The sequence below is a fragment of the Haliotis rubra genome, unplaced genomic scaffold (assembly GCF_003918875.1).
Source record: "Haliotis rubra isolate DU_JTF1 unplaced genomic scaffold, ASM391887v1 Scf823, whole genome shotgun sequence".
NCBI classification, from domain to species: Eukaryota; Metazoa; Mollusca; class Gastropoda; order Lepetellida; family Haliotidae; genus Haliotis; species Haliotis rubra.
The window spans coordinates 210,995-234,687 of record NW_025767550.1 but is presented as its reverse complement, the minus strand read 5'-3'; the positions used below and the strand labels follow the sequence as shown (position 1 = coordinate 234,687).

Sequence of the window (23,693 nt, the reverse complement as noted above, 5' to 3'; positions counted from 1 at the left end):
TCTGTACACAAAAACTTACCCTAGCCAAAATCAGAATACAGAAACGTACCCTAGGACGAGTCCATTCCGCATTGTGTCATTGTCTTGATCAAAACTGGCATTCTGTTGTACTAGATCCATTTGATAGCATTATACAATGTACATGAAACAAGCATAGGCTGTAATTCATATCTCACAATGCACAGTACCAATCATATTCAGTTGAACAGGAATAACTGCATACAGTATTGTTTTTTGGGGTTGCAGAGTATTTAATGTCCACCATTTAGAGTACCAGGTAAGTACCTGGGGTACATTTCTAGAGTATCTGTGCCTACAATGACCTCTTCAGCTCTATGCAGGGCTGAATTTCTCTAGTCCTCTAAAAGTATCAGGTCTGCTCTCAATTATTCAAGTGTCACATCGCCTCATGCTGACTTACCAAAAGCATCTTCTTCCAAGATATGTCAATCAGCCCCTGTACCCATCTCGGGCACTTACCTCCTAAACCACCTTCACTCTCCCACTTAAGAACTCCTCTGAAGGCCCCTCAACTGATAGACCCCATCCCTTATTACAAATTACCTCCCCATGCATATACCACTCCCTATCCCTTAACCAGACCCTACATGTCCTGATTTAAACCCCATCCTTCATGTCCCTATATCTTCCTCATAACTCCCTCATCTCCTCCCATCTTTCAACTCCCCCCTCTTACACCCTCCCCCGTTTCCTACACCTTCCCCCTTTTCTACATACTCCCTCCCTCAGCTGACAGATCCCCTCCCTCAACTGATAGATCCCCTTCCTCAACTGACAGATCCCCTCCCTCCACCTTACCTTCCCATGCTAATACCCTTCCCAATCCCTTAACCCATGAACATCCTGGTTAGAATTGTTGTAAGAGGTGACAAGCAGGATCGGTTGGTCAGGCTCGCTGACTTGGTTGATACATGTCATCCTATCCCAATTAAATAGATCGATGCTCATGATGTTGATCACTGGATTGTCTGGTCCAGACTTGATTATTTACAGACCGCCATCATTTAGCTGGGAAATTGCTGAGTGCTGCGTTAAACAACAAACCAACCAATCTTCCAGACCCCAAATGTCCTGATATAAACCCCATCCTTCATGTCCCTTATCCTCCTCATCAACTGTAGCCCCTCACTCCATCCCCTCTTTCAACTCCCCCTTACACCCACCCCCTGTCCTACATACTCCCTCCCTCCCAGACCCCCTCTGTCCCTCTCCCCAACCCACCCACTAGGGCCTGATTGATGTGTCTCATTAGGAGCTATTATCACTCTATATGGGAGGTTACAGCCCTGGCTGACTGGAGGCAGTGCAGCAGTCTGGCTGTGAGGGGGAACACTGACAGTTCACTGGAGGTACATATCCTCCATCTGGAGTAAGCCTCTGCTTCGGCAGAAACAGGAGACACAGTATCTTGCCACAAGTCAAGGTAGGTTTCCTCAGATAAAGTCTGCCCTGGTCTTAGACTAATGTTTAGTCTCAGAATATATGTTATATATATAAAACAATTTTTTAAAACAGATTTTACAGAAAAAAGGCTCATAGTGAAAAAAAATCAAAATATAATGAAAAGGAGCCCTGAGACCTGAAGCTGTGGAAGACTTGCCACATTTTCTGAACTTGCGTGGGCTTTGTTGGATATACTTGCTTCAGGGTCTGTATGACAGACTACAATATACATACTTCTTTGTCTTATCTATCAGAAGAGATTCCTGGTAAAAGTTTTGATCCATAGCAACCTGTGCTTGTTGTCAAGGAGATTAACAGAGCATCAGGTGAACAAATTTGATTAGTCGCTTAAAATATACATTCTTTGGACTGAGACAAGCATCTAAATGTGAAGCCCAAAGAATCCCCAGTGAGATTCAAAACCTATGGAAAATCTAAACTCGTAAATCTATGTAAATTGACAGCATTATAGTTAGTATGTCTCATAGTCCCTGAACCCCATTATTTTCCCTTCTGGTCAGCCTCTTCTGTCTTCTACAATGTTAAAGCCCTAAATTAAGCAAGTCTAGATTTCCTCATAATCTCCCCTCACTTGGGCTCAGTTAAAAAGAAATGTTGGTTTCTATCAAAATTATACATATTCAGATACTAAGCATTAGTCTAGCCTCAATTTTGAAGACACAAAAAACCCTGTTCACTATATATTCTCTTGTTGCAAAAGACAACCCTGTCAGTGTGGTTTAGGAGGCATGTTATGCTCTAGTTGATCCCCAGACAATAAATGGAACTTTTCTCAGAGGCTGTACAGCATAAGGACTTTAGATATGGGGGTAACAAGAGGCTACCTAAATCTTCCCTGGAAATCATCCGTAGACATTTTGAACTATGAATAACATTTATGTGAGCCTTTCAATAAAGATGTTGTTCTAGAAAAGCCTGTTGTTCTGGAAAAGCCTCTTGTTCCAGAAAAAAGACTTCTGGAAAAGCCTCTTGTTCTGGAAAAGTCTTTCCAGTGATTAATAATTCAGTATTGAAACAAATTGGTCTGTTCTGAACAAAAAATACCTGCTTTATTTTGGTTCAGTACTTGGTTAAAGGTCTGTGCCAACAAATGTTTTCTTGGAATACAACCCCCCTAACTCCACCCACCTACCCCCACTTGCACCAAACATTTTGCCTCACCCTCTTGCTGGCTCTAAGTGAACTTTTTACAAGATGAAGTTGACGAGACGTAAATATCCAACTGCACTGTATAACATGACTGTCTGTAGATTTCTAGTTAACTGTTCTTGTGGAATACATTTAAATTATTTACAACCGGTAAACACATTTCAATACAAGTGGGTAGCTACACGTGGTTAAATCAATGAAGGAAAAGAAAACATATATCTGGTCTAGGTGTAACAGATCCACTTTGGCCGTGTTTCAACTTCAAACAAACAGGCACCTCTTTCTCCTATAAAATCACAGAAAGCATGAATTCCAAATCCTCGTCCCTGTACCAGACCCCACCAACACTCAATGACCCCCACCAGCACTCAATGACCCCCACACCACGACCACCACAACCCGACAGGGGGAGACATGGCCTTGCTCCAAGGCTGTACTAAATGCTAAGCCCATGGATGTATTGTAATTCTGTCCTTTAAAGAGACAAGTCTAGACTGTCTGTTAATCATATTTTTTAATTATTGAAATGATTAACTATTACCTTAGAGACTTGTGCAAGTATAGGGGGAGAAGCTGATTAATGAGATGACGAATTCAACTATTGGGAAGACATTTTGGTCTCAAAGAGTTGTTTTTTACACTTTTAGACTAACATCTAGTCTTTGAAAAGAACATAGTTTACACACAAAAATATGGTTCCTAGGTTAGACGTATAAAATATAATAAAAAGGAGCCCAGAGACTCAGCAATATTCCAGCTATATGGCAACTGTCTGTAAATAATCGAATCTGTACCAGACAATCCAGTGATCAACATCATGAGCATCAATCTACGCAATTGGGATAAGATGACATGTGTCAACCAAGTCAGTGAGTCTGAGCACCCGATCCCGTTAGCATCTTACAACAAGCATGGGTTGCTGAAAACCAGTTCTAACCCAGGTCAACACGTGTTAGACAAAACATGACTGAATGTTTTCATTAAATTAATGTGAATTTTAACTTTCATTTCTCTAACAACTCCCCCCCTCCATTCCCACTGACCTCCCCAAGCCCCCACTCCCCATCCAATAGCATCTGTAACTTGGCAACCCGACACTGACACTTTCCTACACCCTGACCAGGAGCTGTGCTGCAACCTCAGACAGCAACATAGGGAAGATTGAATTTCATTTAAACTAATAGATTTCATGGGTCCCTTAATTCACCACCTCAAGACCCCTGTAGACAAATGATTAGTTTCTTAGAATATCCATTATTTGGACAGAGACAAGCATCTACATTTCAAATCCAAAGAATCCCCAGTGAAATTCAAAACCTATGGAAAATCTGGACTTGTAAATCGATAGCATTATAGTTTGTCTGTCTTACAGTCATGGACTAACAGCTAGTCTCTGAAATGAACTAATTTTACAGAAAATAAAAGTTATTAAATTAAAATTAAATACGGTACAATAAAAAGAACCCTAAGACTTTCTTCATTTTCAGAACCTGCAGTAATCAAGAATTGTCACACATTCCAGACTTGCATGGGCTGCATTGAGTATATCTGTTTCAGGGTGTGGATCACAGACTCTCACAGTCACTTAACCCCATTATTTTCCCAGCAGCTCAGCCCTCTCTGCAATGCTAAAGCCCCAAATGAAGCAAGTCTAAATTTCCTCAGATTCTGAAAATGCCTTTCTACTGAGGCTCCTATTCAATTTTCCATCACGTTTGTTTCTATCAAAACATATATTAAGAGACTAAGCGATAGTCTACATTATGGTATGTGATGGGTGGAAGGCGAGATATATTTGTTATAAGATAATTGGGAGGTGAGTGAGTGAGTGACCACCTTGAGTTTTTACTCTGCACTCAGCAATATTCCAGCTATATGGTGGCGGTCTGTAAATAATCGAGTCTGGACCAAACAATCCAGTGATCAACAGCACGAGCATCGATCTGTGCAATTCTGGGATAACCGATGACATGTGTCAACCCAGTCAGCAAGACTGACCACCCAAACCAATAGTCACCTCTTATGACAAGCATGGGTTACTGAAGGCTCATTCTAACCCGGACCTTAACGGGTCGGGGACTATAAGACTGACTGGGACATGCTTGTAGATGTTAAACACCAAGGAGGCATTTAACTCACATCAGTTACTCTTCTTTACAAGAACAGATAAATCTATCTCCTTGTAAACCCTGTTCCTAAAGGAAGCAATCAATCACTTGGTTATATATAAAATGTTCAGGAACACAAGGGTGGAAAAACAAACGAGTGCAAATACAGGCATGTTGTTAACTCAATGGTTAACTTGTAGCTGAACACCAGCTTGTGTCAAACAACTGTAGTCCACGTCAAATCATCAGGGTTTTACATAACGCGCGATTCCTGGGCATTTGACGCAACAATTTTGTAAATGACTCTCAAAATATTATCATACGAGTCAAGCTTGATGCAAGTTTTATGGGTGGCCCTCACAATTCAGTTCAAGAAAATCAATTTGATAAGCAAAAAATGATATTGTTCGATGATAGTTTGATTTTTACAGAGCTGTCAGATTGTTCCAGAGAACTCAGAGGAGACAGTAATCCTGTCTGTTTGAATTGAACAATGCTGTAGTTTCATTTGGTGGTGTGACATACACAGTTACATACTGAGAATGATACATTAACAGAAGAAATACTATAATTTTCATGACTCCCAAAAATAAATATTGTGAGTCACCATGACTCCCATTTTTAAAAGTCTGTGTAAAACCCCGATTCATCATATTCCATGTGGAACCTGTATTCCAAGTCCAATTCATATTACACATCTTGGGCTTGGTGGTTGCATATCATTTCAAAATCATTTCTAACAATTCATGATTCCTGAAAAATATTTTCAGGATTATAAACATAGCTGTTGGCGTTCCTATGGTGCTTGAGCTCCAGTCAAAAGTGTATACAGAGAAATATTCATATACAATAGGATTATAAGTGCTTTGATACAATGAACCAATTTCATTCAATTGTAATCAAGATGAAATAAATACACAATGACGGCATCTAGCAGAAATGTCACACAAAATAAGTCTTGGTTCTCAGCTCCCACTGATGTGTAAGTATATCTAGTTCAAAAATGTATCATAATGTTGCATAAAAACACATTTTATTAGGTTCGCCCTCAACCCATCCACCCATTACCTACCTCTAAAGTGTTAGTAGATTTCTTTCTAAACCTTTGCAGAACTTTTACAAAATATATAATCTTTGTTACCCCAACCTGACCCCCTTTCCAAAATTTGAGTGCTAATATAAACAACTATTTCTGTTAAGACATTTGGCACAACATAATAATTGGGGTGTTTTACTCAAGTGTTGCATTCCCATAAATTTATTCACTTACTTTATTAGTCTCTCGTACAGACCCTGAAGCAAATATATCCAAGAAAGCCCACACAAGTCTAGAAAATGTGGCAAGTCTAGATTTCCTCAGCTTCAGGTCTCAGGGCTCCTTTTCATTGTATTTTATTTTTTTTTACTATGAACTTTTTTCAGTAAAATATGTTCATTTCAGAGACTAGTTGTTAGTCTATTACTTTATCTGAATGAAAAGACGTTTTAAACTTTGACTGTTTTATGATAGTATGGTAAAATGTTCATTTAAAACCATAAAATGTTTATTACCATAGTGAGTCCAATTATCATAAACCAAAGAAACCAAAGAAACCAAAATATTACATTACAGTTCCAATTCCTAATATGAGATATTTATTACAAAAAAAAAAACCAGATACTTTCTCCCATGTTAAAATCAAAATATTCCACTACAAAATTCTTCATATAAAATAACAAAGACATGCAATGCTCAGACAATAGTTTTTCCTAATGACTACCTATGGTAGATATACCAGTTACTAAGACCATTCTACACACTAACACTATCATCAACACAGATCAGCACTACCAGGACTCCAGGCTGCCATCACCTCAGAACTGAGGGTTCATCCTTGTCTATTTCAGCACTAACAAGGAAGTGTTATCACCTTAATCAGCAGGGCTTATACCCATGGCCAAGGCCTACTCCTGAACTTTATCTGCTTTCAAAGATAATTGGACATTTTATCTTTGCATTTGACGCCATGTCTATCTTCTCTGCCATGTTGTTTTAGTGTTTATTTCCATCTGTGTAAACAAAGCCAATTCCTTGATAGTTAATTGTATGCAGGGAAGCTACACTCTTGTTTCCTAACACAGTTCCTGCATATGTTCAGCTTCATCAAGGCAGAGAAACAGGCATTAAAGGAAACTAGAGATTCACTGGAAAGGCTTTCAAAATAGTATATGAAATGATACGTAGGTGTGGTTGTTTTCCCTGGAGCTTGCTGAGAGGATGCAGAGATTTGCTGGAAGTCAGAGGATCCTGAGAAAATGTTCTCTGGTTGTGTTGACTGAAACCCTTAAAGTTGCAATGTACATGCATGCATTTATTGGAAATTAGCCATAATCTGTGATACCAGATCATTTTTTCTTGTTATTTCACAATTCACAAAGAAAGTTTGTCTCATCTTATGGAATAATGTGTCTGTGTCTCACAATCCTATTAATAAACTGAATAAACTCAACAAATCAAATAGGAAGCAGCAGCATCTCAGATAAACATGATTAACAGTGAGTGAGAAAAGGTAATATTAACAGTTAAGCTGCTGCTGCTGCTGCTGCTGATGATGATGATGATAACAACAACAATGATTTCTTTGATTGGCATTTTAGAAGTTGGGTAGATGAAGAATGACAACTATTTTTAAGGATATACAACTTCTTTATTCTGTATAGGCGACATTTCGACATAGATTCTAATGTCATTGTCAAGCATGATGATGATGATGATGATGATGATGATGATGATGACAAAATAGCTGTAGATGAGGCTGATAATGACGAGGCATCATGATGATAATGCTGATGATGATGAAAGTGATATGTCCAAAATCTTTTTCATTATGTGTTAGAACTAACATTAACAACCACATGAGCATAATACTACAGAAGTCATGCAAGTCCTATCTCTTTAAAGTTCAAGGGAATTACACCTCCAACCCACCAACGACATCTACATTACATACTCCAGTCATACGCAGGTTCGTCGTTTCACATGTATTGTTTCAATCGCCTTGCCTTGACGGAGTTCAGCAATCATATGTGCACCACATGCTGGGGGTGATAGGCTGCACATGACGAGGAAATCGGCACAATCCCCTGTGTAAACAATGATTTCCTTCCCATCAATCTCACATAAATATAATGTATTCTCTACAGGAGGTCACACAACAATTACTGTTTTGTGGTGGAGGTATAGACATCTGTGTACACAGCTTCATGTTAACCCACTCTGTCTCCATCATATAATAATTCGAAGAGAGTTCCTGCAAGATGGAATATTCTTACAAGTGTAATGTCTGAATGACTAGGTAATGGCTGTCAGATGCTAGTGCCAAATATTACCAGTAACACGTTTGGGATTATTTCTGAAAGAGTAATTCGAGTAATAGATATGTTTGTTATTTAATGTTAAATCTACCGTTCAACCTAGGCTGACATTTCAGTCCCAGAAATAAAGTTAAATTTAAAAAATATATTTCTGCAAAAGAGATAAATTAATATGATCTAAAAGCAGTCCAGAACATTTCTAGAACTGAGGCTGATTCCCCACCAGTTCAATCATTCCAGATTGGAATTGGACTTTTTAAATATATGGTATTCCTTTGGGTCTGGAGGACAGGCTACTATCAAACCCATTCAATAAGGCCCTGTAGTATGACATCCAATGTTCTCTTAGAAGTCATCCATCTACAGCACAGTGGATCATGCTGGAGAAGTTCATCCAGCAGACAGGCAAAGAAGGTGGCATGATGTCAGCAGGCTAAAGGTCAGGATTGAGGCATCCAAACCTCTGTGGGAGAATAACTAAGTGAGATCTAATATTCCAGTTCAATATTTAGTATACTACATTTTTAATTTTTTTTTATCACTTTATTTCTTTATAATGGGTACATAATTTATGCATTTGTGGTACATGTAAATATTATAAAACAAGGACATGGGTGGTAGATAATCCGTAGGCTATAAGAATACATTTGTTGTTGCAATTTATGTGAAGAGGTTATGGCAAGAAGACCAAAAGGTGAAGAATTTACCATAGTTGCAGTGCGAAAAGGCAGTACATTCGTCAATTTCATACACGGTGTGTAGATAATTTTTTAATCCAGCAATTTGTAGTATACTACATTAACAAGGCTATATAGCTTAATGGTCCATGTTGTTTCAAACGTATCCTGTCGTGTAAGCCAAAGATCAATGTGTTTATGTCTCCAATGCAACCCCATGGTTTCACTTAATCATCTAAGTGTTTGATTGCCCATCCTTCCCTGTGGTTTAACTCAGTGGTCAATGTGTTCATGTTGCCACCTCATTGTTTTACTCAAAGCTCAGTATGTTCAGGTTCGCACCCCACCAAGTGGCTAAACTCAAACATCAATGTGTTTCTGTCTCCATCCCACCCTGCGGTATTACTCAAATGTCACAATGTTCATGTTTCCACCCATCCTGTCGTATAACTCAAACATCAATGTGTTTCTGTCTCCATCCCACCCTGTGGTATTACTCAAAGGTCACAATGTTCATGTTTCTACCCATCTTGTCGTATAACTCAAACATCAATGTGTTTCTGTCTCCATCCCACCCTGTGGTATTACTCAAAGGTCACTATGTTCATGTTTCCACCCATCCTGTCGTATAACTCAAACATCAATGTGTTCATGCCTCCACCCCACCCCATGGTCTAACTTGACCACCTGAGTGTGATTTAATAATCACAATTCAACTTCATGGACTGCCTAACCATTAACTCAAAATATAATACAATATAACTGTCATCATCAGACCAACAAGTGAACACAAGCCCCACCTAGCCTCTTGTTACCAAGGGCAGTGGGTTAGCCTAGTGGTTAAAGCATTTGCTCATCATGCCGAAGACCCGGGTTCGATTCCCCACAAGGGTACAATGTGTGAAGCCCATTTCTTGTGTCCCCCGCCCTGATATTGAGGGGATATTGCTAAAAGCGGCGTAAAACTAAAACCACTCACATCTGTACTTGCCACAACCAAGCTAAAAGCGGTGTAAAATCATACTAACTCACTCACTCTTGTCACTAATCAGGGAACAGCAGACCACCAGTAGAGGTGGCTAAATCTTTTGTACACTTCAGAGAACATGCATATAAAAACAATTGCTTGGTTAGGCAATTAAATGCCCAGGAATTACTTTCAATGTATCTCTCGTCGCGATATGGCTGAAATATTGCCGATGTGACGTTAAATATTAACTCACTCACTCACTCACTTTCAATGTATCTACATATATTTAGCACACCTGTTTGCATCTGTCTCAGCATCAAAAGAGTCAAAGCACTATAATATAGCAGTATAAGAGTTAATGTTCCTACCACCTGGCCGACAGGAAATCGCTGTCTGTGTTGGCCGATTCCACAAACACACAACCCTCGCCAGATTACCACACACTGGCAAATATTGCAGGTTGAGTAACAATAATTTGTCTGCTTCCTGATTCCAAGAAAAAGTTGGTAAATTGTGGAATTCCACATCTCCTCCTCTTTACACCTCGGAAGACAAGGTAAGACCATCTTGTGTATACATGTTTGGCAAAAAGGGGATATTTTATCACACTGATTAGATATCAAATTCTTTGTTGCCTATAAAGTTAAAGTGCGTATGTGCAGATTGGACGCAGCAATGGTGTATTTAATTGTAAAATCAAACCAACTGATCAATATACAGAGCTCATTTCAAGAAACATGATCAAACTGCCACCAGGTGCATGTTGACAGGAAAAGCTAGTTGTACGAGACAAAAAACAAGTAATGATGTTAGTCAGACAAAAAATTGAAGTTTTGGAACACACATTTGGTGCATTGTACATGTAAATACTAGGTTGCATTTTTGTTATAGCTTGCACTTGTGCATATTTCACAAAGCTATATCAAGCTCTGTTATGAGATAATTAAGGCAAAATAAGAAAATTTGGGTGTGGTTTTGACCAAACAAAATTTCTCACAATTGTATAATAATACATATCTTTATATTTTTTACATTTAAATTTAAATTCTAAACTCATGCAGCAATCGCACTACCCTACATATTTCTAATAAACTCCCTACAGTAAAACTTGGTTTAAATTGGTAATTAAATCTTTCAGTAAAATACCCACTTTAGAAAGGGAAAGCTTTGAACTGGGGACATATGCACTCACTTTAGCTTCCTATTGAGGCAAAAAAAGACTTATTATCCCTTATGACTTGCCTGAAATCGATAACTGAAACTTCGAGGCAAACAGCTTCCAAACAGGTAACACTTGCCATATATTGAATGTAAACAATTGCACCGTACATAGAAAACTGTTGTCGGTGTTTGCTGAACTGGTTTCAATCACAAATTGCACTATAGGATATTCATAAAGAGCGCTCCAAGGAACATAACTCTAATGGCTTCGCTTGAAATAATGTTCGACTGTAGAGGGTGCGAGAGTCGATTTAATGCAACGTTGCATTAATTCATTCGATCTTTTTCAGTTAACATTGTAATCTAAATACCTAATGTTCTTGGGAATACATTATATGGTTACTAAGTCTCCCCGAGGGCTGATAGTATTATTGAGAGAAATGCATTATGCATTTTTAGAGAAATGCGGTGTGACATTGTGCCTTTAAGACTATATGGAATGACTGATTGTTATGTGGGAAACTAATGTAGAAAATAACAGGATCAATGTGAACTTGCATAGCCAACACGTTAATCCTATTTACTGTGCCCTTTCCCCAACCAATGCCCCCTGCAGTAGACGTTCCTGAACTGCTTTTCAACATGAACAACACTGTGTACCCTACAACACTACAGTAGACGTTCCCTAAACCTACCTCCAACATGAACAACACTGTGTACCCTACAACACTACAGTAGACGTTCCCTAAACCTACCTCCAACATGAACAACACTGTGTACCCTACAACACTACAGTAGACGTTCCCTAAACCTACCTCCAACATGTACAACACTGTGTACCCTACAACACTACAGTAGACGTTCCCTAAACCTACCTCCAACATGTACAACACTGTGTACTGTGTGCCCCCTGCAACACTACTACAGTAGTAAACCTACACTCCAACATGAACAACACTGTGTACCCTACAAACTACAGTACGTTCCTAAACCTCTACCTCCAACATGTACAACACTGTACTGTGTACCCTACAACACTACAGTACAACACTGTGTACCCTACAACACTACAGTAGGCGTTCCCTAAACCTACCTCCAACATGTGTACAACACTGTGCGCTTCCTAAACCCTACAACACACTGTGTACCTCCAACATGTACAACACTGTGTACCCTACAACACTACAGTAGACGTTCCCTAAACCTACCTCCAACATGTACAACACTGTGTACCCTACAACACTACAGTAGACGTTCCCTAAACCTACCTCCAACATGTACAACACTGTGTACCCTACAACACTACAGTAGACGTTCCCTAAACCTACCTCCAACATGTACAACACTGTGTACCCTACAACACTACAGTAGACGTTCCCTAAACCTACCTCCAACATGTACAACACTGTGTACCCTACAACACTACAGTAGACGTTCCCTAAACCTACCTCCAACATGAACAACACTGTGTACCCTACAACACTACAGTAGACGCGTTCCCTAAACCTACCTCCAACATGTACAACACTGTGTACCCTACAACACTACAGTAGGCGTTCCCTAAACCTACCTCCAACATGTACAACACTGTGTACCCTACAACACTACAGTAGGCGTTCCCTAAACCTACCTCCAACATGTACAACACTGTGTACCCTACAACACTACAGTAGGCGTTCTCTAAACCTACCTCCAACATGTACAACACTGTGTACCCTACAACACTACAGTACGCGTTCCCTAAACCTACCTCCAACGTACAACACTGTGTACCCTACAACTACAAACCTCCTAAACCTACCTCCAACATGTACAACACTGTGTACCCTACAACACTGTACAACAGAGGCGTTCCTAAACCTACCTCCAACATGTACAACACTGTGTACCCTACAACACTACACCTACCTCCAACATAAACCAACCTACAACACTACAGTAGACGCTCCCTACAACACTCCAACATGTACAACACTGTGTACCCTACAACACTACAGTAGACGCTCCCTAAATGTGTACAACACTGTGTACCCTACAACACTACAGTAGACGTGTAAACCCTACAACAACTACAGTAACACGTTCCTAAACCTACCTCCAACATGTACAACACTGTGTACCCTACAACACTACAGTAGACGTTCCTAAACCTACCTCCAACATGTACAACACTGTGTACCCTACAACACTACAGTAGACGTTCCTAAACCATGTACCTCCAACCTCCAACATGAACAACACTGTGTACCCTACAACACTACAGTAGACGTTCCCTAAACCTACCTCCAACATGTACAACACTGTGTACCCTACAACACTACAGTAGACGTTCCCTAAACCTACCTCCAACATGTACAACACTGTGTACCCTACATCACTACAGTAGACGTTCCCTAAACCTACCTCCAACATGTACACCACTGTATACCCTACAACACTACAGTAGATGTTCCCTAAACCTTAGTAACCTCCAACATGTACAACAGTGTGTACCCTACAACACTACAGTAGACGTTCCCTAAACCTACCTCCAACATGTATAGACTAAGGCTTAGTCTCTGAATATATATAATTTTGATAGTAACAAACAAGCCCATTTAAATTGAAAAGGAGCCCTAGGGAGACCAGAGACTGGGGAAATCTAGACTTGCTTCGTTTAGGGCTTTAGCACTACAGGGAAGGCTAAGCTGTAGGGAAAATAATGTGGTTCCGTGACTGTGAGACAGACTAGAACATGTACAACACTGTTCCCTGGTTGTGTGTGTGGTTCACCTTTCACATACCCTCCCAGTCTCCCTTCCCCTGTGTTCAGACCTTACCCTACATGCTGCCCCCAAGACTGTGTTGAATGAGCTGGTTCCGAGTTTCTTTTGAAATGTCAACTATTTAGATGATCTTTCCCTTCCGAGAGTGTTTACCCGTGTCTCCTACAGCAGGAACACACTGGCCTACAGGATTAACAATGAGCCCCCGTTTGTAACTAAGTATCAACATTAAACCACAGTACAGTAACAGGGAACAGTAACAGAACTGAGAATATAAATGTGTGACATTGTGCCTTTAATTATGTTCCTGTGAATTTGCAATATGTTTCTGTCACGTCCTAGTCTGTCATACAGACCCTGAAGCAAATGAGTGTTGGACATCACCGAAGCAAATATATCCAAGAAAGCCAACTCAAGTCTAGAAAATGTAGCAAGTCAAGATTTCCACAGCTAGAAAGTCTCAGGGCCCCTTTTCATCATATTTTATTTGTTTTTACTATGAACTTTTCTTTCTGTAAAATATGTTCATTACAGAGACTAGTTGTTAGCATAGTCATGTCCAAGCCGCAAGAATTAAAACTGTGAGAAGCAATGCAACAGAAAAGGCCAAAACCATTTATTTCTAAGATACCTTCTATCAGAGGATGTCTTCAGGCTACTTATTGCAGAAACAAAGAACAGGGGATCAAGATCCTGGGACAAGTCAGTTTTCATTTCAGGCAATCAAATAATGGTATCTTACTTGTCCGTGGGCTACTAGATAATCTCTGTTTACGGTTTCAAACTGCAAATAAACCATATTTCATTTCATATCTGCTCAAAATGTAGCTATTACATTTTGCAATGATAATCAAGTAGAGTTATCCTTATATGTTATTTATGACTTCTCGATAAATAGTCCAGTAAACATTAACATCAAATACCATGTTGATTTCTTCTTTCATAATTACATCATCATAATTATGTCATAAAAAAAAGGGCAAGTGGAAAACTAGCCAGGACAAGTTACTTTCTTAAAGCCACTTGCCTGGTGGCAAGTGCTTTTAAGAAATGTTTTGAACCCCTGAAAGAAGAAACACGAGTTCTACTATCAAACTGTTGTTGCCTTATGTATCCTTATTTGAAAATATACATGACATGTTGTAACAACACTATTGAAAGCTAAGCCCACACACATCCATTGTGGTCCTTCCACTGATAACATTCTATGTCTAAATAACCATGACATTTTCAAGAACAAATACCAGTGTGTCAAAATACATCATAATGATATGTCAAAAAAAGGAAATAAAACAGACAGGAATATTTGGAAAATTGAACAAAGACCGTGTACAAGGTGCAACATGAACAACATTGTCACAGTCCCTAATATTTTTGCAACATTTTTCCCTCCTTAAATGAAGGATATTCTCAGAATGTTACAATATCCTAATAGCAAGGGAAGGAAGCCAGTTATAAAAAATAAACCACAGCATACTTCCAGCTAGCTTTTAACACATTCCCTAATCTGAAAGAAATATTTCTCTGAGGAAAAAAATTAAAGCTTTAAAGTGATAGGACAGACATATGTCAGCCGTTATCAGATTTCCCTGGCAGCCCCTTTGACTGTTGGTTTCTCTGCTGGAGGCATGGAGAGCTGCCTCACCTAATGTCATACTTAACACTGTGGGCAAGTGAGGAAGCCCAGCTTGGTTATAATACCAGCAGGTTTTGCCTCTAAAATATCACACTTTCCCAACTGACATCTAAATAAAGTTCCAATCTTATCAAGTTCAAAACATTCCCTCTTCATGCTCTTTGTCAGCGTATAGAGCTGATATTTTCAAAGAAATTTTCACCTGTATTCTCTTATTTGTAAGGAGCTGTTACTATCAGGGGATAATATACTTCAAAGAAGTGGCATATCAAATTTGGTCTAAGAATTTTGAAACGGGAACAAAAACATCCTGCTAAATCCCTAATAAATAAATAATATTTTCAAAGAAGTGACTTCTTTTAGTGGCATTTTAGAAGCTGGGAAGTACAAATTTGACAAACTTTATGGATAACTCTCGTTATAAAGAAGTTGTTATCCATAAAGTTTGTCAATTTTGCACTGGTTTGTGGAGTCCTACACTGGCAGGTGTGTCTAAAACACTGCTGACTACTGCTTTTGACATTCATCCTCTCCGGTAGTCTAGTGGTTAAAGCAGTCGCTCGTCACACTGAAAACCCAGGTTCGATTCCCAACGTGGGTAGAATGGGTGAAGCCCATTTCTGGTGTTCCCCGCCATGATATTGCTGGCATATTGCTAAAAGCGGTGTAAAACCATAACCTCTCCACTGGACCCACTCATCTGTCTGGATAGCAACAATTCAACAGTTCAATCCCCAGTTTGTTCAAACCAAAAGACATTAAAAGAAGGTGCTTGTACAACAAAAGGAAATAAAACAGACAGGAATATTTGGAAAATTGAACAAAGACCGTGTACAAGGTGCAACATGAACAACATTGTCACAGTCCCTAATATTTTTGCAACATTTTTCCCTCCTTAAATGAAGGATATTCTCAGAATGTTACAATATCCTAATAGCAAGGGAAGGAAGCCAGTTATAAAAAATAAACCACAGCATACTTCCAGCTAGCTTTTAACACATTCCCTAATCTGAAAGAAATATTTCTTTGAGGAAAAAAATTAAAGCTTTAAAGTGATAGGACAGACATATGTCAGCCGTTATCAGATTTCCCTGGCAGCCCCTTTGACTGTTGGTTTCTCTGCTGGAGGCATGGAGAGCTGCCTCACCTAATGTCATACTTAACACTGTGGGCAAGTGAGGAAGCCCAGCTTGGTTATAATACCAGCAGGTTTTGCCTCTAAAATATCACACTTTCGCAACTGACATCTAAATAAAGTTCCAATCTTATCAAGTTCAAAACATTCCCTCTTCATGCTCTTTGTCAGCGTATAGAGCTGATATTTTCAAAGAAATTTTCACCTGTATTTCTCTTATTTGTAAGGAGCTGTTACTATCAGGGGATAATATACTTCAAAGAAGTGGTATATCAAATTTGGTCTAAGAATTTTGAAACGGGAACAAAAACATCCTGCTAAATCCCTAATAAATAAATAATATTTTCAAAGAAGTGACTTCTTTTAGTGGCATTTTAGAAGCTGGGAAGTACAAATTTGTGAAATCACTTGCCCTGATAATTTTTCCACTATACCGTCCGTTTTCTTGTTGATTTTTTTAAATAAACAACATAATTAATATTGGAAAGTCAACTGGACACCGGTACAGTGTGATATACAAATTTGCTTGCCCGACAGAAAAAAACAATGGACTCGGGCGTCGGGCAATGGGTTATTTCCACCCCTGAGTGTCTGAGTTGGGTATCAATGTTAAATATCCTTAGTATCTTTGTGGGCTGGAACATACAACAGACAAATATACTGGGCAGCCACACAAACTGACATGTGCAGATGTTGCTATATCAGTGAAACAGTCTTGAACAAAACATTCACCTAACCTCACCCCATACGTCTGTATTGCTTAGTTCCTTAGATCACAGACATTGTCCAGGAAATCTTAGACACCATTAAAGACTTATTACTAATATACAATAAGTTCATTCTCATTTGCCTGTTGATTAGGTAATATTACAGCTACATGGCGGCGGTCTGTAAATAATAATACTTTATTGCCCGACAAAGGAATTCCTTTACAACAGTGAGGCATACAGCATGGTTAAAACAAGTTAAGCAAAGAACAACGATCACCTTAAACACACAGATAAACAGGATGAGAAGGATAACCAGTGTATACTGTAAGAGACCAGTAGACAAATACATATAAAATTGTGGCTAGGTCTAACATTCATTTAAAAGTCTAATGCTAACAGGTATAAAAGATGTTTGGGACCTTTTTGTGCGAACTTTAGGTACGAGGAATCTATGTCCAGATGGTAAAAGTTTAAAACAAGAATGTAAATCGTGAGACGGGTCAGATAAAATTTTGTTCTCAGACGTTAAAACACGATTCTCATACATATAACAAAGGGGGTTAAAATTCATGCCGACAATTTTTGAACAGATGGTTACAACTTTTTGCAGTTTGTTTTTGTTTTGGAGAGAAAGGGCACCGAACCAACATTGAACAGAGAACAGTAAAATAGATTGGATACAGCAGTTATAGAAAACATTCAAAATGGTATTGTCAGTGTTAAAAGATCTGAGCTTTCTCATAAAATACATCTGTTGTGGACATTTCTTGTATATAGCCTCGGCATTTTGAGAGAAAGTGAGTTTACTGTCTATGATAGTTCCGAGATACTTGTAATCCGTGACAGTCTCTATCGTTTCACCGTGGATTTGCAGAGGGGCACAGTTTGAATTTTGCCTGAAGTCAATTACCATCTCTATAATAATGGGGGCTGGACCAACCAGACAATCCAGTGACTGACATCATGAGCATCTATCAACACAACTGGGATACGGTGACATGCATTAACCAAGTCAGCAAGTCTGTCCGTCCGATCCCGTTAGGTGAGGTGAGGTGAAATTGTGTGTAACGTCGTGCTTGAGAATATTTTGCTCATATGACGACGTGCATGCGTGGGTATGTGTATGTGCGGCTGCTTGTACTAGCCCAGACTGAAGCTGGTTTTATAGTGCTAGCCCACTGAGATAACATGCCGCAGTGAAGCATGAATACCCCACTCAGACACATTATACTGACTCCGAGCCGTCCAGTCCTTGTTGTACCCATTAATGCCGGGCGCCAGACAGGGATCAACAAGTACCATATGTTAGCGTCTTTTGGTATGACGCAGTCGGGGATCGAACCCACGACCTTCCGCTTTCCGGGTGGACGCTCTAACCACTACACCACAGAGGCGGTCCGATCCCGTTAGAGACTTCATTGTCTGTCTCACAGTCCCTGGCCACATTATTTTCCCTACTGCCTAGCCCTTTCTGCAAATGCTAAAGCCCTAAGAGAAGCAAGTCTAGATTTCCTCAGGTTCAGGAATCTCTGGTCTCCCTTGGGCTCCTTTTCAATTTAAATGGGTTTATTTGTTATATATTCAGAGACTATTAGTCTAGTCACATTAAAACATGCACAGATTGTTGAAAACAGGGTCCCGGGGACCCCCAATTTTTAGTTTTAAGGGACCTTGTAGGCAATGCGAGGGTCCTGTGAAGGAACAGTCAAGAGAACTGTACATTTTGATAATTTCTTTAGAGCCTGGAATGAATCACTGATCATGTGGATTGATGGATGATATGATACACGCAGCTGCTCTAAAAGAAACAACCAAACACTTAGCAAAGTCATAGATGTGTTGTGGGTACACTGAATAATACTGCGCACCTCACTGGATGCAGTGAATTTGTATTCTGCCTCCATTCTCTACATTTGCGTGTCTCGTAAAACCCAGTGAAGACAAATTCTAACTCAGATCTTCAAAGGTTTAAATAACATATCCTCAGTAATAAAAATCAACTTTACTGATATCATGACTTCATCCGGGTATAACCTCTTTAAAATTCACCAAAGAAATAAGGTTACCCTTCTGTGCCACAAAGTAGACAGAAATAAGGCAAACACATAATCTGAAACTATCAACACTGCAACATGTAGCCCAACCTTCCTTAAACACAAATAAACACAACTTGAGCTTCTGCCAATGATTACTAAAAGCAATGATGAAAGGATATTTCAAAAGGCTGATATTTTCCAGTGATATCAAAAAAATGAAAAGCGTATTTTTATGTTTACTGTAATTACATTTGCAGGGTCGCAAAGTATGAGCTGCACTCTACAGCGCCAGCACTGCTCCATCAAGATAGGCTGGGGAGCAGTGAGAGATAAGTGAAGAGTGGGGCACAGCTGGGGAGAGAGAGGCTTACGTTACTGGAGGGAGCTCTACGACAGCATCCGACAGCATCACGCTAATAAAACACATTTATACAATATAGAGAGGTAATTGCTAGATTCGGCAGTAACGAAAAATGTTTTTGTAGAGAGAGCCATGTTGAGGTCAGCGTAATACATACGACTGTGGGGCAAGTGTATGTTACGGCTGCTGGGGACGGAGATGCAGGGAAAATCAACTGATGCTGTACCAGAGGTGGAGGCTTTCTATTGAAGCCATAGGATGGACATTTGCAGGCAATACTAAATACTGGATGACTGTGTACAGCATTGTGTGTGTGGACTTTGCTGCAGTCAGTGTTTTTCTGAGGATATTGAGAACAGGATTTGTGGAAGCTTACAATTTCACAGTCTGACTGGTTGTGTAGAGGTTTTTTCTCTGGAAATTGTGCAAAATCAGGTTTGTGTAAATATCAAAAAACAACATCATACTCAACATCATCGCTCGAGGTTATGTTTAGGTGATCAAGTCTTGCTCAAGGTGAAAGATATTCTGTTTAAAAGAGAACTCCGTTGGCTAAAACCAGTACATTTCGTCCTCAGTTAGGATTGAGCGTTGTTGAAATGTTTCTCACAAAATGCAATATTTTGATGAGTTAAATAGGACAGTGGGCTGATGTATTTGTCAGAAGCAATACCAGACTTCTTCATGAAGTTCTGCCTGGGGGATGGTCATTTATCCCTTCTTGTCAGAACACACAGATAACGAGTCACCTGACACTGGGGTATTCAAATCAACACACAGTGGTGTCCTGCAGAAATGAAGGTTGAATGAGGGATAAGGCTGTGTACCTCACCTGGAAGTTTGTTTCCCAATGTGTGTGTGGGTGAGAGAGAGAGAGAGAGACAGAGAGAGAGAGAGAGAGAGAGAGAGAGAGAGAGATGGAGAGAGTGAGAGAGAGGCAGAGAGAAAGAGAGGGAGAGAGACAGAGAGAGAGTGAGAGATAGTGAGAGACAGACAGAGAGAGAGAGAGAGAGAGACAGAGAGTGAGAGATAGTGAGAGAGAGAGAGACAGAGAAAAAGACAGAGAGAGAGACAGTGAGAGATAGTGAGAGACAGAGAAAGAGACAGAGAGAGAGAGACAGAGGGAGAGAGAGAGAGCGAGAGACAGACAGAGAGAAAGAGAGAGAGACAGAGAGAGAGAGAGAGTCAGATAGAGACCGAGAGAAAGAGAGAGAGAGAGAGAGAGAGAGACAGAGAGAGACATCAACTTGTGTGTTGCCAGTGTTTATATGTGAGTGAGTGCATGCTGTATCAGAAGTAGGAGGAACAGAGAGAGGGAGGTTAAATGGATGGTTACACCACTGTACAACACTTTTGCAACTGTTAAGGAGCAGACACCATTACCCTCACTACACGCTCAACTTGTATCTCATCGGTATCATAGGGAATCAAACACAAGATTCCTTTACAACAGGCCAATGCACTATCCTGTAGACCAGCCTTCTGACTAAGTGACTTGTAGTGAGTGAGTTTGGTTTTACGCCGCTTTTAGCAACATTCCAGCAACATCACGGCGGGGGACACCAGAAATGGGCTTCACACATTGTACCCATGAGGGGATTCGAACCTGGGTCTTTGGCGTGATGAGCCAACGCTTTAACCATTAGGCTACCCCACCGCCCCAAGTGACTTGTAAAACACAAGATGACAGGTACACTGTTATTAATGCATGTTACTTCTTTCAGGTTGGCGTGATTCAAATGGACTGCAACTGTGTGGATATGGCTACCAGATGTAGAGAATTACCACAAACAGCAAGGAAGCCAGCTAGGAGTGATTGACCTGCCGCTTCAGCACCAGAACCTCAAACTGGAGGCAACAAAGGTTGCCCACTCCATCACTGTAAGGTGACAGAGGTCAACAAACTGCAGCACTGAACAAACAGCAAAGACAAACTGTCGTTAACAGATTAGTTCACATTCACAAACACACAGCACTTTATCAGTAGTTTAGGCTGATATAAGTAGTTATGGTTCAAAATATGTAATCTGTGAAAAAGAGGGCCAAGCAATCAAGACTATTGGACTGCAGATCTTGTCCCTCATATTGTGTCCGGTTGAAGACCCAGACCCGTTGGAAACAGAATCACTGGAAATATAGTATTCAACTACAGAAACTTTGTCCGAACACAAAACTTTGCTCAAATAATCATCATTGACAGTTTCTCATGATCATTATGAAAGACCAAATCTGCTTTAACTGTTTCAAAAATCCAACATGTGAAACATTCACTATGTTGCAGCATGGATACAAGTAAAACAAGAGCTGGGTGTATCACACCCATGTGATACCATAAAAACGGCAAATATCCTTGTTTCATATACACAACCAATCAAGATGAGGATGCTACGAGTGCAGCGGTATACGTATTATTTCATCCTCGGAGTGATGGCGTACCTATCTCTGGCCTACTACATCCACTTCAGGTCTCCACAGATACAGGAGTGGACACCCCTAAGAGACACTGGTCAGGACACTCACAGCAGACCAGTGTCCATTCAAGAGAAGGATGGCATCAGAAACATAAGCACGTGGCAGAGGACAACTGACCAGATGCGACTCATTGATGCTTCAAACTATCACGGAACAGACGTCCATCGTCCGTTATACTTTGAGAAGGAAAACATTAATATCAAACTTGGAAAGATCAAGTTTGGATCAGTCGAATTCCAAAATTTGGAGCATATTTATGTGTATGCAGCTTTTCTCGATAAAAGAATACAGAATAAGACGTATGCTCGGATATTTGCACTTCAGAGGACTACAAACCTGGAAGGCCTTTTGTGCAGATTCTACTTGGGTGAAAACAAGGAAACTGCTCTGACTGTTTTCACCGAAAAATATGAAATGTGTGAAAATCATGGCAAAGGGTATGGTGGGTATATTTATACATGTCAGGTGCCTGAGTTGATACACGACACACCCACAACTGTTTCCCTGTCAACTTATTCCACCAACTTTGCTCAAAGCAATCCTCAACTGACCTTGAATTTAACTCCACTGCAATCCAATTCCAACTCTGACTCGCAACTAAGTTTTTTCCGAGTATGTGTGCCACCCATATTTGGAAATATTCCACTAAATATTCTAATTCAGTACATTGAACTGACAAAGATACTAGGTGGATCAAAATTATTTTTCTACAAGTATAACGTATCAAAAAGTGTTGAAAAACTTTTAAAATATTACACAGCAAAAGGTGACATCCATGTTCTGAACTGGAATCTCCCGCCTGGCGTCAATGTGTTCAATATATGGTACAATGGACAGTTGCTGGCAATTCAAGACTGTCTGTACAGGAACATGGCAGCATTCAAATTTTTACTGTTTACCGATCTTGACGAGATTCTAATTCCCCGACAAGCCAACAACTGGGTTACCATGCTGCATAACATGGCCTTGAAATCTGAACATAGTCTTTCAAACTTGGATGACATTGCTGGTTTTTCTTTTCAAAGTGTTTTCTTCGGTCCAAACCAAGAGCCAGATCCGGGTCAAACGTTACAATTCCTTCAAAGACGTGACCGAACTCAAGTAACAAGCAAAATAAGGTCAAAACTGTTAATCCAACCAAGTCACGTGTTTGAGCTGGGGATCCACCACATGAGTAGACCGATACGAGATAACATGACAGTCATGAGCGTGGGTCCAGATGAAGCTCTGCTACATCACTACAGGTCCTGCGTGAGGTCATTTGATGCAAATATGAAGTGTTATCCTCAAATACGAGATGACACTGTATTGAAATATGCAGACTTGCTGAATGCACTTACAAGGAGTGTAATGCTGGATGTGTTGAATTTACTCAAACAATCATAAGGCATCTCTGTACGAGACTATTTATTACCTCATTAAATGAATATGTGAACTTCAAGTGTTGCATGATTTGTGTAATGATGACAATGGATCATGCATTATAAGCACCAAAGAGTTATGTCCCTTGAACATGGATCATGACTCTCATGCTTGTTGAGTTTAACTACATAACCTCTTGAAATAGTACCGCCTTTGTGGTGTAGTGGTTGGAGCGTCTGCCGGACAGCGGAAGGTCGCGGGTTCGATCCCTGACTGCGTCATACCAAAAGACATTAAAATATGGTACTTGTT

At 39.9% G+C, this 23,693-nt stretch overlaps 2 protein-coding genes across 4 annotated transcripts in view; one reads left to right on the top strand and one right to left on the bottom strand.

Annotated features, from left to right (window-relative positions):
• Positions 1 to 23,693, bottom strand: part of LOC124262142 (propionyl-CoA carboxylase beta chain, mitochondrial-like) — a 70,437-nt gene that overhangs the window by 25,723 nt on the left and 21,021 nt on the right.
• LOC124262144 (beta-1,4-galactosyltransferase galt-1-like) lies at positions 1,328 to 23,454 on the top strand. 3 transcript variants are annotated; one of them, XM_046696603.1, is made up of 3 exons: positions 1,328 to 1,444; positions 19,444 to 19,630; positions 21,272 to 23,454. In XM_046696603.1, the coding sequence occupies exon 3, from the start codon at positions 21,924 to 21,926 to the stop codon at positions 23,403 to 23,405; it is 1,482 nt and encodes a 493-aa protein (XP_046552559.1). In that variant the 5' UTR covers positions 1,328 to 1,444; positions 19,444 to 19,630; positions 21,272 to 21,923; the 3' UTR covers positions 23,406 to 23,454. The 3 variants fall into 3 exon arrangements, with proteins under 3 accessions (XP_046552559.1, XP_046552561.1, XP_046552560.1); XM_046696605.1 differs by lacking the exon at positions 1,328 to 1,444 and adding an exon at positions 10,178 to 10,299; XM_046696604.1 differs by lacking the exons at positions 1,328 to 1,444; positions 19,444 to 19,630 and adding an exon at positions 19,670 to 19,982.

Bases quoted from the DNA above. Each gene is read 5' to 3' on its own strand.
- LOC124262144 (XM_046696603.1), top strand. From the start codon at position 21,924: ATGAGGATGCTACGAGTGCAGCGGTATACGTATTATTTCATCCTCGGA.